This window comes from Vanrija albida (genome assembly GCF_041260175.1).
Source record: "Vanrija albida strain AlHP1 chromosome Unknown contig_6, whole genome shotgun sequence".
Lineage (NCBI taxonomy): Eukaryota > Fungi > Basidiomycota > Tremellomycetes > Trichosporonales > Trichosporonaceae > Vanrija > Vanrija albida.
This window is the reverse complement of record NW_027191425.1, coordinates 1,180,329-1,193,967: the sequence shown is the minus strand read 5'-3', so window position 1 is coordinate 1,193,967 and position 13,639 is coordinate 1,180,329. Positions and strand designations below refer to the sequence as shown.

General features: G+C 68.2%; 6 protein-coding genes across 6 annotated transcripts; 2 read left to right on the top strand and 4 right to left on the bottom strand.

Annotated features, from left to right (window-relative positions):
- Positions 1–59: 59 nt before the first annotated feature.
- Positions 60–1,655, bottom strand: Q8F55_007821 (uncharacterized protein; the record flags this gene model as incomplete). Its single annotated transcript, XM_069356241.1, has 2 exons — positions 60–1,076; positions 1,116–1,655. The coding sequence occupies 2 exons, from the start codon at positions 1,653–1,655 to the stop codon at positions 60–62; spliced, it is 1,557 nt and encodes a 518-aa protein (XP_069206082.1).
- Positions 1,656–5,766: 4,111 nt separating this feature from the next.
- Positions 5,767–6,459, top strand: Q8F55_007820 (uncharacterized protein; the record flags this gene model as incomplete). The annotated part of the gene is made up of 2 exons (XM_069356240.1): positions 5,767–5,865; positions 6,010–6,459. The coding sequence occupies 2 exons, from the start codon at positions 5,767–5,769 to the stop codon at positions 6,457–6,459; spliced, it is 549 nt and encodes a 182-aa protein (XP_069206081.1).
- Positions 6,460–7,042: 583 nt separating this feature from the next.
- Positions 7,043–8,324, bottom strand: Q8F55_007819 (uncharacterized protein; the record flags this gene model as incomplete). The annotated part of the gene is made up of 2 exons (XM_069356239.1): positions 7,043–8,044; positions 8,103–8,324. 2 exons carry the CDS (start codon positions 8,322–8,324, stop codon positions 7,043–7,045), a joined length of 1,224 nt encoding a protein of 407 aa, XP_069206080.1.
- Positions 8,325–8,963: 639 nt separating this feature from the next.
- Q8F55_007818 (uncharacterized protein) lies at positions 8,964–10,319 on the top strand (the record flags this gene model as incomplete). The annotated part of the gene is made up of 1 exon (XM_069356238.1): positions 8,964–10,319. One exon carries the CDS (start codon positions 8,964–8,966, stop codon positions 10,317–10,319), a length of 1,356 nt encoding a protein of 451 aa, XP_069206079.1.
- Positions 10,320–10,736: 417 nt separating this feature from the next.
- Q8F55_007817 (uncharacterized protein) lies at positions 10,737–12,032 on the bottom strand (the record flags this gene model as incomplete). Its single annotated transcript, XM_069356237.1, has 7 exons — positions 10,737–10,808; positions 10,990–11,099; positions 11,134–11,194; positions 11,229–11,416; positions 11,488–11,503; positions 11,560–11,778; positions 11,829–12,032. The coding sequence occupies 7 exons, from the start codon at positions 12,030–12,032 to the stop codon at positions 10,737–10,739; spliced, it is 870 nt and encodes a 289-aa protein (XP_069206078.1).
- Positions 12,033–12,444: 412 nt separating this feature from the next.
- Positions 12,445–13,531, bottom strand: Q8F55_007816 (uncharacterized protein; the record flags this gene model as incomplete). Its single annotated transcript, XM_069356236.1, has 3 exons — positions 12,445–12,827; positions 12,872–13,154; positions 13,214–13,531. The coding sequence occupies 3 exons, from the start codon at positions 13,529–13,531 to the stop codon at positions 12,445–12,447; spliced, it is 984 nt and encodes a 327-aa protein (XP_069206077.1).
- Between the last annotated feature and the right edge of the window lie 108 nt (positions 13,532–13,639).

Genomic DNA, 13,639 nt, shown 5'->3' with positions numbered 1-13,639 from the left:
CCCCACGTCCACCTCCGCCTCACCTGATGTACAGAAGATATGTATAGCCGCCCGCCACCCTACCACCCGCCAACGAACCCGCCTGCGTCAAAGAAGGCGTCCTCGAAGCCCTTGAAAGGTTCGCCCTCGAGCTCACCGACCTCGAGTGTGAGCGGGACCTGGGAATTCCGCTGGTCCTCGCTCAGCGCCTGGGCGGCCGTGCCGTGCATTTGGAGGTCGAGACACATGCCCTGCCCGGCGCCAGTGTACACGTACATGTGGGCGTAGTTGAGGGTCGGGTCGTCGATCGTGTCGGCGGCCATGCGCTTGACGTGCGTGAAGACGTTGCCGCGCTGGCGGAGACCCTGGAGATGCTTGAGGAGATTCGAGTGCACGAACAGCGGCGGCGGCACGCTCATGCCCGGTGGCGTGACGAGGTCGTACTGCAGCATCGTGTGCCCGCAGAACCGGCCGCCCTCGTGCGGGTTGAGGAAGCCCAGCGCGCTCATCCACCGCGGTGAGGTGGCGTACGGGATATCCAGCACGCGCCACGCCCAGCGATACGTGTCCTTGTCGCCGCCGCACATCTTGAACCACCACTCGCGGTCGTCCATCATGCCGGCCGCGATCCAGAGCGCAGCGAGGTTGAGCCCGTCGTTGCCGCGCTTGTCGACGACAATCTGGCCCGACTCAAACGTCCACTGGTCGAGGGTGCACGGCTCGCCGACGACACGCCAGATGGCGTTATCGGCGTGGTCCTTGGACAGGTCGGGCCAGAACGCGGCGCCGGTATCCTGCACGACCTCTGCGTCGAACAGGTGTGCGATGGTCCGCAGCGGGAGGTTGTCCGAGTCGAGCGAGATGAGCTGGGCGAACGACGACTGGATCATGGCCAGGCCCTTGATCTGCCAGTTCTTCCACTGCCCCTCGGTCTTTGTGACGCCAGTGACCTCGACAATCTTGCCGCCGAGCGACGTGATCTCGGCGCGCTCGCCCTTGTCCGTCAGCTCGTCGGGGTAGTGGAACACCTCGACGGGGAGGAAGTTGCCGACGTGCTTGAGCTGCTTGAGGAGGATGATTGCGCGGCGGGTTGTGTCCTGAGCGTCTCAGCACCACTGCCCCGCACCCCAACCCACCTTGTTACCCGCGGTGATGACAATCCCGCGCCCCGAGCCCGTCTGCGGCCCGCCGACAATCTCGACACCGGCCTTCGCCTTGTCTGCGAGCCACTTGACCAGCCCGGCGCGGTGGGCGGCGATGTCCTCCGCCGAGACATTCGCCCACCACTCGCGGTTGCCCTCCAGCTGGTCGGGGTTGGTCAAGAGGTCGACGACGGGGAGGGGGCACGCAGCGTGGTTTGCCGGTTCCGCAGCGGCCGCGCCCTCGAGCGGGCGGAGGAGGAAGTCGTGCAGCCTCGACGCGAGGGCCGGGAGGCGGACGAGCGGCGCCGGGAGTTGGAGGCTCGGCAGGGAGTCGGCGTACGCCGCGGGCAGGGGGCCGACGTCCTCGTCCTCTCCTGGCGGGGGGACGCTCCACGACGACGGGAGCGTGTGCCGCCTCGCCGAGGGGCTCGCGCTCAGGACGAGCGTGAGGACGACGAGGGCGAGGAGGAGGGGCGCGAGCAGCGGCGACGACGAGAAGACGCGCCGCAGGATGGGCGGCGCGGGGAAGAGCATCGGGGGTGGGGCGGCGGCTGCGGTGCGCCGCGCTCGAGTGCTGCCTGTGGGTGCTGTGGATGGATCTGGACCTGTAAAGTTTCCGAGATTGATTGCGGATGGAAGGATGTCGAGGAGGCGACAAGTGTCACCGTGTCACCTTGGCATGACGTGGGGGGGGGAGGTCGGATCGGGAATTGGGCCCGGCCTGGCAGTGCCACAGTCGCCGCGATGCTCATTTGGACAACACATTGCATTCCAGAGACATGGACCGCGGCTGCACGTCGGAATCCGGCATGAAACCAAGGCCTACAAAGAGGCGAGTACGTGGCAGCGTGGGCACGGCGTCGTGGCCTACGCCGCCGTCGTCGGCCACGTCGCCATGAGCAGATGAGACAGGCACAGCGTGGTGCGTCTGTCGTCGTCGTGGGCCGAGGCACGGCGTAGCAGCATGCCGCGGTACAGCGTCGACAGCTGGCGTTTCAGAGCGTGCCGCACGACCGACGACCTTCCCAACGTGCCTTTGCGTGCACTCCTGCACCTCCCCACCCCTCCAGCCACTCGAACATGAAAATCAAAGTGGGCAGCGCTGCCAAACATTGCGCCGCCGCTCCCACCACCAGTCTGGAACTGCTGCGGGCGGGTGTGGGTGGGTCCGGCACGGCGGCCCTCGGCATCGGGGCGGCGTCGCCTCGTCTCATCGTCCTCGAGACGGCCATTCGGAATGGCACGGGTGAGTGGCCTGTCACGACGCGACGCGCAGCGCAGCAGCACGAGCCAAACAACCCCCCCTCCCCCCCATTGGCCGCCCCCCCGCCGCCGCCAAATCCTATTTCTCTCATGTGGACATGGCCTGGCCCACCAGGCCAGGGGTGGCCCCGTCAAATTCATCAAACAGCGGGACGGCGAACCTTGGCTTGCGAGGCGTAAACAATGCATAGTGGGTGCAGATGCTGCACACGGGACACAGCCGCACCCCGGCGTTAGACCGGGCCAACGGGGCAACTGCCGCGTCGCCCTCTCCCAAGCTCTCACCGACGTGGGGACGTGGGCCGAGAGCGAGTGGCGGGTGGCGGGTGCGGCTGCGCGCGGCTGGGCCGGCTGGGGCTCCCTGTCGTGCGATGCGAGCCGGCAGCTCTGTTGCGTTCCAGCATGCCTGGGTGTGTGCCGCCCACCGGCCGGCGCCCACCCCCACCCCCCTGCCAATCGCCCAGTCTGGATCTCACCGATCTGGGTACCATCAATGCCGCGCGGCTCCCTGCAGCTGGAACCGGCCGACCGGCGCAGCGACGCCGCCGCGACGCCGCGACGCTCTCTCCGCGGCACGAGGCGGCACGAGGCACGGTCGCCCGTCCGTCGGGTGGGACTTGTGCCGCCCCGAGGGGGTAACACTGGCCTACCACCGCACACGGTCACGCGGCGGGGATGGTGTTGGCTACAACGCAACTGCTTCAGAGTTGACCCCACACGCATCGCCGCTCCTCCACCGCTGCCGGCGGAAAGTGGCGCGTCGGTGCATGACGCCGGGGGCGTTGGGTGCGAGTGGCCGTCATTGCTGTCCCCTTGCATGATGCTACGCGCCGTCACTGTCCGGATATGGGAGCAGGGTGGTATCGTCGCCCGCGTCGCAGGGCCGTCGGCAACTCGGTCAAATCCGACACCCCCACCCTGGCCGCCGCTCGCCCTCTCCGCGGCGGCCGCGCTCCACGCCCGCCAGCCACGCCCGCCCGCTCCACAATGACGCTCGCTGGCGCAGCGCAGCGCAGTGATGTCGATGGCGTTGTCTGGGCCGGTCGTCTGCAGCGGATGCAGCGGCTGCAGCGGCGGATACACTGGCGTGGGACAAGAGTAAGACATTGGACAAGGATAGCTGCACGCGACGTGGCCATGCGGCCATGTATCGCGAGCCCGCGCGTCTTAGCGAGCCAGCTATGTGTTGCATTTTTAGCCTTGGCCCGGCGCGCGCGCGTCGAGGATGCTGGCTCGCAAGACTGGACAGATCCGAGGCCGTGATCAGGGAGCAACAGACTGGCTCAAGATTCTGTGTCGAAACTAGCAGCCCCAAGTGTTGGAGGCTGCGGTCAGGGGGGTCGCTGCTGCTCGTCGCACGTCGTCGTCAGAGTCGTACTTGCACTTACCTGTTAATGGCCTCGGCCCGCGTCTCCTTAATACCTCGACGACGGGTCCCTGGCCGGCCTGGCCGCGTCTTGTCTTGGCTTGGCCGCCTCTGCCCTTGTGCCCACCTGCCTCGCTCGCCTCGCCTGGCTCATCCCCCGCGTACCCTCATTCCTACTTTTAGATTGATCCACCGTGTCGTCGTCGGTCTGTCGTCTGTCGTGCCCCTGCCCCTCAGAGGTGCCACTACGACGACACGACCAACTGGTACACTCTCTCCCTTGCCAGGCTCCCCTGACCCATATACGGCACGACGCCTCCCCCGGCCAGGCCTGCTTCCCCTCCCCTGCCCCTCCCTCACCCTGCCCTGGCTCGGCACCCTCACACCCCGGCACGGAGATTCCCTCCCCCTCTGGCCCTCTGCTCTGTAGCGCGCTGGGAAACGAGAAACGGTCCAATCCAATGCCTGGCCCCTTTACTCATTGTGCATCAGTCGGTCGGTCGCAAAAGTCTGGCCAAGCCGGTCGGCACGGCGCCAGAGGGGGGCACGGCGCACGGCACGGCACGCCCGCGCGCGCCACGCTTTGCCTTGCTGCGCGACTCTGTTCGGCACTCTCGGCTCCCTTCTGCTCCCTCTGCTCCCCTGCCCCCCCTGGTAAGAATTACTTTGGCTCTGGACCTGGCTGGGAAAAAATACGTAGTAGTGATTGCTTGGCTCGGCGGCGTACCATCGGCATGCCATTCCATGGGCGTGCATCCGGCCCAGGCCTCGGCATCCCTGCCCCCCCTCTCCTCTCCCCCTCGATACAGCGACGCCACCCACCTACCCACCCACCCCGTAACAAGAGTCGTCGTGTCTGGGCCCCTCTTGGCCCGTCGACAAGGCGGCAACCGAGTGGTTGGGGGGACGAGGGGGACGAGGGGGGGACCTGGTGCCGTTGTTGCTGCCGAGGGGCTGGGACCAGAGGGACAGGAGAAAGAGTTTGTTGCTCGTCGTGTAGCACCAGCAGCAGCAGGCAGCAAGAGCAGCAGCTGCCGAGGACGGCAGACAGCCAGCAATCCATGGCCGTCGTCGTCGTCGTCGTCGTCGTTGTCGTCGTCTCGTCCCTCTCCTCTCCTCTCCCCTCTCTCCCTCTCTCTCACAACTACCACCTCTACACCGCCGTCGTTTGACGACACACACACACGCACGCACGCAACCACCTTCGGCATTCATCTCACATTCTCATCGTTGTCAATATCATCCATAATAGACGAAAGTCGACAAGAAGACGTGCAAGACACGACACGAAACCACTACCGTTATAGCCGACTCGCTCCCTCGCTTGCTTGCTTGCACTCCACCGAGTACCACACCTCGCCCGCTACCATCACGTACGCCGCAGCCGCCGCCGCCACCGCCATTACTAGCACCACCGCGACGACGACGCCGACGACGCTCAGCACCACTACCGCCCCCCCCACCCCTCAGCCCCACCACCCCGACTCGTCGCCCAGCGACGCTCTCAAGATAGCTGACCTAGCCATCATCTCCCCTCTGCTCCCCCGAGTGCGAAAACGCCTCTGCTCCTTTGGCAGCTCGACCTGCCTCACTTCACCAGACCGCGGCACAAAGAGGTGCAAGCGCGCTGGCCAGCGACGTCTACACCATCGTCCCTGGGCAATGCCCGTGCTCTCTCACACTCTTAACAACTCGCACCCCACCTCGTTTGCCCAGCCGCCTCAGCAGCAACAACCAACAACATCCCCCACCCACCCACCCACTCCGTCCACAGCCGTGCCGCCACACTACCAGTCAACACCACAAACGACCTCACTCGGTCTCGACGCTGGCCCAAGCACACCTTGGACCTCGCACGGATACTTTGACTCTCCCCACCTCCAGTCTCTAGACCTGTCACCACCAGGTCTCGCTCGCTGCTCTGTAAGTCGATCGCGCCTCGGCGATTTTTCCTCCCTTGCCCTTGCCCACCCGCTAACCACGGCCTAGTCCGAACCTCCAGCAACCACTCGCGACATGACCGCACGCGTACCCACGTCGCGCTCGTCGTCGCGCACGCCGTCGCTTCCGACGTCAAACGACAGCAGGTCCGACCTGAAATCGCTCCCAGTGACAGTGAGTAGCAGTGGCAGTGGCAGTGGCGCTCGGGGCGCCCGAGGCAGGCCGTGTGAACGAGACACTCGCCTGTCTCGGCTACCCCCTCGGTTCCCGCCAACTGCCAACGACGACGCCGAGCCCGGTGCTGACTATTCGCCGCAGCCAAAAGCAAAGTCCCCGGGAGGGGTGCCATTCCTGTCGAGCGACGCCCTCGCCGGCGCCCTCATGGCTTCCGTGTCGACGCCAGCGTCGCCCTGCCCCACCGACATCGCCCTCGCTTCGCCGTCGGCCGTGCCCACGGGTGCGCAACCGGCTACCGCTTCGTCGGCCGCGCAGCGTGGCCCAAGGAGATACCACTCGTCGACAGGGGTGGCGCCTGTGCGCTCCCCGCTCGAGCAGTACACCGACTTGTTTCTGCTCGAGCCGCACGAGTACGACTCGATCACGGACGGCGAGCTCGTGCGTCTGTACGACCGCGGCATTCTCGAGTGGCGCGTGCTGGAGCAGATTGTCGACGCGAGCATTCGTATCCAGCGTTCGTGCACGGACGCCGACCGGGCCGTGTCCATCAAGATTCGGAGGGCCATGATCCGCCACGCGCTCGAGGATTAGGCGCGGCGCGAGGCAAAGCCGAGCGCAGCGCGCAGCGCGCGGCGCGCAGTAGAGGGCGCGGGCGTGCGTAGAGCATTCCGCGCGCCGACCGACGCCAGACGATATACCAGCGATCGCTATCGGGAAAGTGGCACCGCGGGCGACAGATACACTGGCCCCGCCACCATGGCCTCCTCGGCCACCACCCAACCTCCCTCCCCTCCCTCCCCCCGCATCGCAAAAGGACAATGGGAACACCTGGCCACAGCAAGGCACTGTACTGGCACGGCACGAGTGCGCGCTCCGGTGCCCGACATGCACACGAAGAGACATGCACCGCACACCGCGCACCTGCCACAAGCCCGCCCGCCGCCACGACACCAGCACGAACCACACCACGCACACCATGCACATTGCCATCATCTATCACCTACCACTACCACCACCTACAGTACCACGGCACCACATATACGCACTTCATGTTGACGATTTGACGCTACATCCGTACTCTCATACTATTGCATCCTGCAGCCGGACACTGTGTAGAATGCCATGCACCATGATACTACTACGGCGCGGTGCACCATGATGCTACTACTAGCCACTATGGCTGATCGAGCAGGTCGCGGGCCGCGCGCGCCTGGTCGAAGAGGGCGTCGACGTCGGCGCCCTTGCCCCAGCCCATGTCCTTTGCCCAGTCCTCCTCGCTCGCGGACGACTCGGCGTCCGACTCGTCCTGCAGGCCGGGCGGGAGCGCCTTGGCCGCAGCGAGGAGGGTGGACGCGAGCTTTGTGCTCGACGACGAGATCATGGAGGATGCGCCGGCCGCGCGGCGGGGCGGGGGGGTGCCGCGGGCCTGGGGGAGGGGGAGGGGGAGGGCGGCGGGGGCGGGGGCGGGGGCGGGGGGGTCGGGCGGCGCGGCGAGGGTCAGCGAGGGGGGCAGCGGCTTGGTCGCCGGCGTCGGGCGCTCGCTGATGACGAGGCTGGCGATGAGGTCGTGGACAGGTTGGGGGCCGGCGGGGGGCGGGGCAGGGGAGAGGGAGGGGGCGAGGGCCTGCGGTGCGCGGGCTGTGGGCTTTGGCGGGGCGGCGGCGGCGGCTGGGGGTAGCGGGGTGGCGACGGCGGGCGGTGGGGCGGGCGGCTCGTCGACGGCGGGCGGTGCTGCCGCCTCGTCGACGGCGTACCCCTCTGCTGGGGCCGTCGCTGCTGGCTCTGGCTCTATCGCCGACGCCGTGACAGTGTCGTCCGCAGGCCGCGCCACCCGCTCGAGCACATCCCCCCGCCTGCCGCCCCAGCGCACCTCGCCCCTCTCCTCGAGCTCCTCGAGCAGCTGCAGCGGGCTCACCTTGCCGCGGATCCACGCGGCCTCGGTGCCGAGCGTGCGGCCGACCCACGCCGAGCGGGCGCGGCAGCGCGCCCCGCAGAACGCCTGGTCGGCGTTGCCCTCCGTCTCGGTGATGGTGCGCCTGCGCGTGCTGACGACGAAGCGCCGCGCGGCGGAGTAGGGCGCGGCGGGGGGGTTGGGACAGGGCGGGTACGCGCACAGCCCGTTCAGGTGCCGCTCGTGCTCGACCTCGGCGTATTGCTTGCCGTGGATGTAGCTTAGCTGGGACGTCAGCGGAGGGGTCGGGGAGGAGGGGGGTGGGGGGGGGAAGGCGACTCACGCCCCGCTGAAAGGCCACGCGCTCAACCACCTCCTCCATCAGCCGGTCCATCCACTTGTCTGCGCGGCGCGCGAGCTCGGCGCGGCGCTCGAGCGAGCGGCGCAGCGCGGCCGCGTCGGTCGGGCCGGTGCGCGTCGAGCCCTCGGCCACGCCGAGGGACATGGGCTGTTTGAGTGTGCGGGTGGGGGCGGCGGCGCCGAGGCGCGACGGGCCGGCCTGCATGGTGGGTGGGGGGGGGGGGGTCGGGGGGTGTAGTCAGCGAGGATGTCGTCGGCTGCTTTGAGGTTGGCCAGAGGTGGAGGCGGCGGCGGGGTGGGTGCGAAGTTGTGACTAATAGCCAGGCCGTCGCATTAGCATTGTCCTAATCGCATTCTCCTAATGGGATCGGCGACGCCTCCTAATCCCATTAGCCCCCCGCCCCGCCGAATCCTAATCCCCAGCTAGCCTAAGCGCCGCCCTAAGCGCCACCCCGCCAATGTCAGCCTCACACACCGAAAACAGTGTGGCATTTATCCGAGCTAGGCGTGCAGCGAGCAACACGCTTTCGCCGGCGAGCGCGTTGCCAATGCTGGCGGCGAGGGTGGGAATTAGCGTGCGGAGCGTTGGAGATGCGCGTCGCGGGTGAGGCTGACATGCGCGGGGGTGTGCAATGCACGGGGGCTGGTCGGCGAGCGTGCTCGACATGAGCTCGGTGTCCATGTTGTGCGCCGTCTCACTCCGCCATACTTATGCATGCATGCTGGTGGGGGCGGGGGGCTTCTTCCCCCTCCCTCCCCGTCCTGTTCATAGACGCTCCTCGCTCGTAGCTCCCCGTACGTGCGTTCCGCGTCCTCCAACTCGCCGTAGCCCCCCCGTCGTACCATGCCACACACGCCCACGCCATACGGCGCCACGGGCGTCGTCTCGCCCACAGGCGTCATCCTCGACTTCCCCGCGCTCGACTGCGGCCCCTTCCTCCCCTCTCCCCTGCCGCTGCGCGACCTCACGCCCGCGCTCGTGGCCGCGCTCTCGCCCGACGCGCTCCGCCGCCTCGCGCTCGGGCTCGCCTTCGCCCCGCGCGGGACGCTCTCGACGGGCACGATGCCGCGCGATATCTGGCCCCGCTCCTCCCCGCGCTCGCTGTACTCCTTCATCTCGAGCGCGAGCTCCTCCCCCGGCGCCTGCAACACGCCGTCCCCCCTCTTCTCGACGCCGAGCCCGTTCTCCACGCCCCGCCGCAGCCCCCGCTCGACGCCCAGCTCGTCGCCCCCCCGCCGCCTCCGCCCACGCGCACACATCGCCCCGCTCACCTTCGCGCTCCTCCTCCTCGCGCACGAGCCGGCCGCGGCTGCAGCCCTCTTCCTCGCGCACCCGGCCCCCGTGGCCCGCGATATCCGGGAGGCAGCCCTCCTCCCCCTCCTGCCGGCTGGGACCCTGCCCGCCCTCCTCACCGCGCTGCAGGAGCGCATCCTCGCAAACGGGACGTTCACGTCCGACGCCCTGCTCGCGCCCGCGGCTCAGCTCCTCGTCGCGGCCCTCGCCGTGCCAGACGACAACGTCTTCGGCGCGGATGAGAGCGTGCAGCGCCGCTTGGAAACCCTGTTCGCCCTCCTCCCCCGCGTCGCGCCAGCCAACGTCCGCTTCTACGGCGTGCGCGTCGGCCTCGTCTTCGCCGCGCTCGGCATCCATGAGGCGGAAGCGTACGAGCGGCGCGCGCGCGGGTGGGCGCTTGGCGCGGCAGCCGTGTCGGCCGGGACGGGGACCGCCGCGCGCCTCCCGGCGATCAGCGGGGTCAACGTCACGCCGATGATCGAGCCGCTCGCCGTGAGCGTGCGCGGCGCGGCGCTCGACGCCATCGGGCGCAAGCAGCGCAAGCTCGGCGCTGGTGTCGGCCTGGTCGCTGTCAAGTTCAGCACGCAGGTGCTCGACGAGGCGGGCGACGGGCTGTGCGCGAGCTTTGCGTGCGCGGCCGCCGTCGGCGGCGCAGTGCACGACGAGCACGGCAACGTGCGCCGCGCGTTCGCTCAGCCCGAGTGCGCGCGGTTCGCAGACGTCGCGTGGCGCGTGTTTAGCCTCGTACCCCGCCTCGAGGGGTTCGACGTCGCCGTCACCGTCGCAGACCCGCTCAGCGCCGCCCCCGCCCCCACGTCCCTCTGGGCTCGCGTGCTCGGATACCTCCAGCCCGAGGCCGCGGCGCGCATCACCGTGGCGCCGAGGATATCGAGCGACGTGAGGTAGATCTGCCACATCCGCCACCGCCACGCCACACCCAGCCAGCCCGCCAGCCCTAGAACCTGTTCGGTACCCCTTCGATAACGCCTTCGGTGACCCTTTCGACCCCTTCGACAACCCTACGACCAATTGAACCCCATATTGTGCCCAGATTGCAGCCCCAGATCGGTGTAATTGATCTGATCTGCTGCCGGGGAATGCGTCGTCGGCGCCGGGGTTTGATCAGGCGTCGTATTTATTGTATCATCAGTCAACGACGTAGGCGTCGTATTCGTCGTGATCGTCGTATTCTTGTCTCGGTGAATGAGCCGCCGATGAACAAGCCAGAAGTACTTCAGTGCATGTACGCCGCGGGTTATTCCAGTAGATGTGGCCGCGAGTTGTTCAGTGGATGTACGTCGCGAGGTATTTCAGTGCATGTCGCTAGATGTCCTTCTCCGTGATTGTAGGAATCTCGAGGCCCGCGGTCTGGGCCAGGAGGAGGGTGTTGAGCGCCTGGGGCAGAGTGTTAGTCGAGCACCGCCGAGCCGAAGGCGAGGTGGTGCGAGGATATGCGAGGTGTTGCGAGGTGCTGCGAAGAGGAGGGGGGAGGGAGCCCTCCCTCGCTCGAGCACCTGCTGTTCCCCTCCCACCTGCTGTTCCCCTCACAACTCCACAACCCACCACGCCCACCCACCTGCTTGTACATCGGCGCGTCGATCATGACCCCGTCGAGGCCGTATGCGCCGGTGCCCTTCGCGTCGTAGAGCTCGAACGAGAACTTTACGCGGGCCGCCTTGCGGATGGCTGGAGTGAGCGGGGCGGCGGCGGGGCAACTCACCAGCCTCGGAGGGCGCGTACGCGCGCTGGATCACGTCGACCTGGTTGGGGTGGATCGCTTGCTGCGTGTGAGCGGTGGTGAGGGTGGGGACCCACCTTGCCCGTGAAGCCGAGCCTGCGCCCCTCCTCCGACTCGAGGCGGAGCACGTCGGCGTCCTTGTAGTTTACGCACACGAGGTCGATGGCGCCGAGGCCGAAGGCGCGGGCCGTGGTGACGAGCCTGGAGCGGGGGTAGAGGAGCTCGGCGCGGGAGTCGGAGCGGGCGAGGCCGACGTCGGCGCAGTCTGCGAGCGAGCGTCAGCGAGCACGGGGGTGTGGTGTCGGCGACGGCGTGGCGTCGCCGTCAGCCACCCACAGTCCTCGGCGGCAAACTGCAGTGTCAACGCTGGCTCCTCCCATCCCGGCGCTCGCGGCGCTCGCGACTCACCAACAGCGAGTCCAGGTGCCCCCTACCCGCCTGCGCAATCTCCTCGATGCGCACCATGGCCACAGCGCTCTCAATCATGCCGATGATGCGCAGCGGCCGCGCCCCGCCGCGCTGCTTGTCGGGCGGCGCGAGCGCGCGGATGCGCGAGACGACCCAGTCGATGTGGTCGGGCTCGTTGGTCTTGGGGAGCATGATGGCGTCGACGTTGCGGGTGCGGAGCTGGGCGCGAGAGCGCGTCAGCGAGCTCGCGGATCACTCCCGCAGCTTACAATCGCGTCCAGATCCGCCTCCTCGAACCCCGTCCCGACCGCGTTAATCCGCGCAACCACCTCGCCCTTGGGCAGCTGCGCCCGCTCTGAATCCAGCAGCTCAGCGACGAGGCGCCGCGCCTCGGGCTTGGCGCTGGGCGCGACCGCGTCCTCGAGGTCGTACGCGACTGAATCAGCGGGCGAGGAGAGCGACTTGGCCAGCATGCGCGGGTTGGACCCGGGCACTTGCGTCAGCGGGGGTCGGGCAGCGGCTCACCGTACAGCACTGCGCGGCGCAGCACGGGCGGCAGCGGGTCGGTCGTGTACGCCCGCCGCGCTGCGTGGGCGAAGGCGCGCGTCCTCGTCGTTGGGCGGAGCATTGTGGTTGTGGGAAGGGGGGAGGGGGGTCGGTGACGTCTAATATGCGGCGGAGGCGGCTCGGGTCGCCGAATGCCGGCGGTGGCTGGGCGGCGGTGCGACGGGTTTCACGGCCACGCCGGCTGACGATCTGGGCGTTTCATCACTCCGGCTCTCGGCGTGCTCCTCAAGCCGCTCGGCCTCGGCGCACTTCACACGATGCATGTCTTTGCTCCTACAGCGTGGGCTCGCTGCGCTCGCGCTCGCGCCCGCCCGCGCGCTACACCGGCGCGAGGTACGCCGTCCCCTTCATGCCCACGACGCCGTCCTGCTCGGCCCACACGCTGAGCTTGGTGCCGCGCGGGCCGTCCCACGCCGCGCGCAGCTTGATCTCGCGCTTGACGTACATGGGCGAGGTTGCGCGGTACTCAAACTTGACAAACTCGGCCGCCACGTCGTCGGCGGCGCGCTGCGCCAGCTCGACGAGCAGCGTCGCGCTCAGCGGGCCGTGGAACACGAGGTCCGGGTGCCCCTCGACGCGCCGCGTCCAGTCGAGGTCGTAGTGGATCTTGTGCGCGTTCCACGTCAGCGCAGAGTACCGGAACAGCAGCGGCGAGTCGGGCACAAAGGCGTGCTCGTAGGCGGGTTTGGGGAGGCCAGCCGCTGGGGAGTCAGCTGCGTCGACTGCGTCGACCGCCGCGACCCACCACTCGGCTTCTTCTTCTCGGCCCCCTTGGCCCCGCTCAGCTCGGGCAGGAACACATGCGTGCGCTCCTCGCGCACGGCCCAGTCGCGCGCCTCGACGTCCGCCTTGTCGGCGTAGAACTCGCGCGCCTGCTCGACAAACACCATGATGTTCTTCTCGACCGCGCTGTCGACCCGCACGCTCTGCGTCACCTGCGTCCCGATGCGCAGGTGCTTCTTCGGGTTCCAGAGGAAGCGGCCGCCCGCCCACATGCGGCGGGTGTAGGGGTTGGGCGCGTTGTACTCCTGCGAGCGGGCGAGCGGGCGAGCGTCAGCGAGCCAGTAGTAGCGAGCCAGCTACCCACCGTGTTGGTGCCATCCGCACCAAGCTGCCCCATCCACTCGTCCGGGTTAAAGTACACCAAGTGGTGGGCCTTGGGCAGCTGGCCGCCCTCCTCGACATCCGTGCCGCCCACGGCGCTCTCGCGCGTCGGCAGCGTCTGGATCAGGCGTGTCGCGCGCAGGTTGTCGATCGTGTCGGTGCTGTACTCTGCCGGCTGCGACGTCAGGTCGTCGATCCACGACTTGATCCCCGTGCCCGTGAAGAGCGGGCGCGCCGCGCGCGGCGCGACGGCGGCGAGGGTGGACGCGCGGGTGAGCCGGGGGGCAGCGAGGCGGAGCATGGTGGTGGGCGATGGGGTGGATGAAGGCAGGTGTGAACCGTCGCTAGGCCGCTGTTGTACCCGACAGACACCCCTCGCTACGTCACTCGCCCGACTCAGCACAACCCC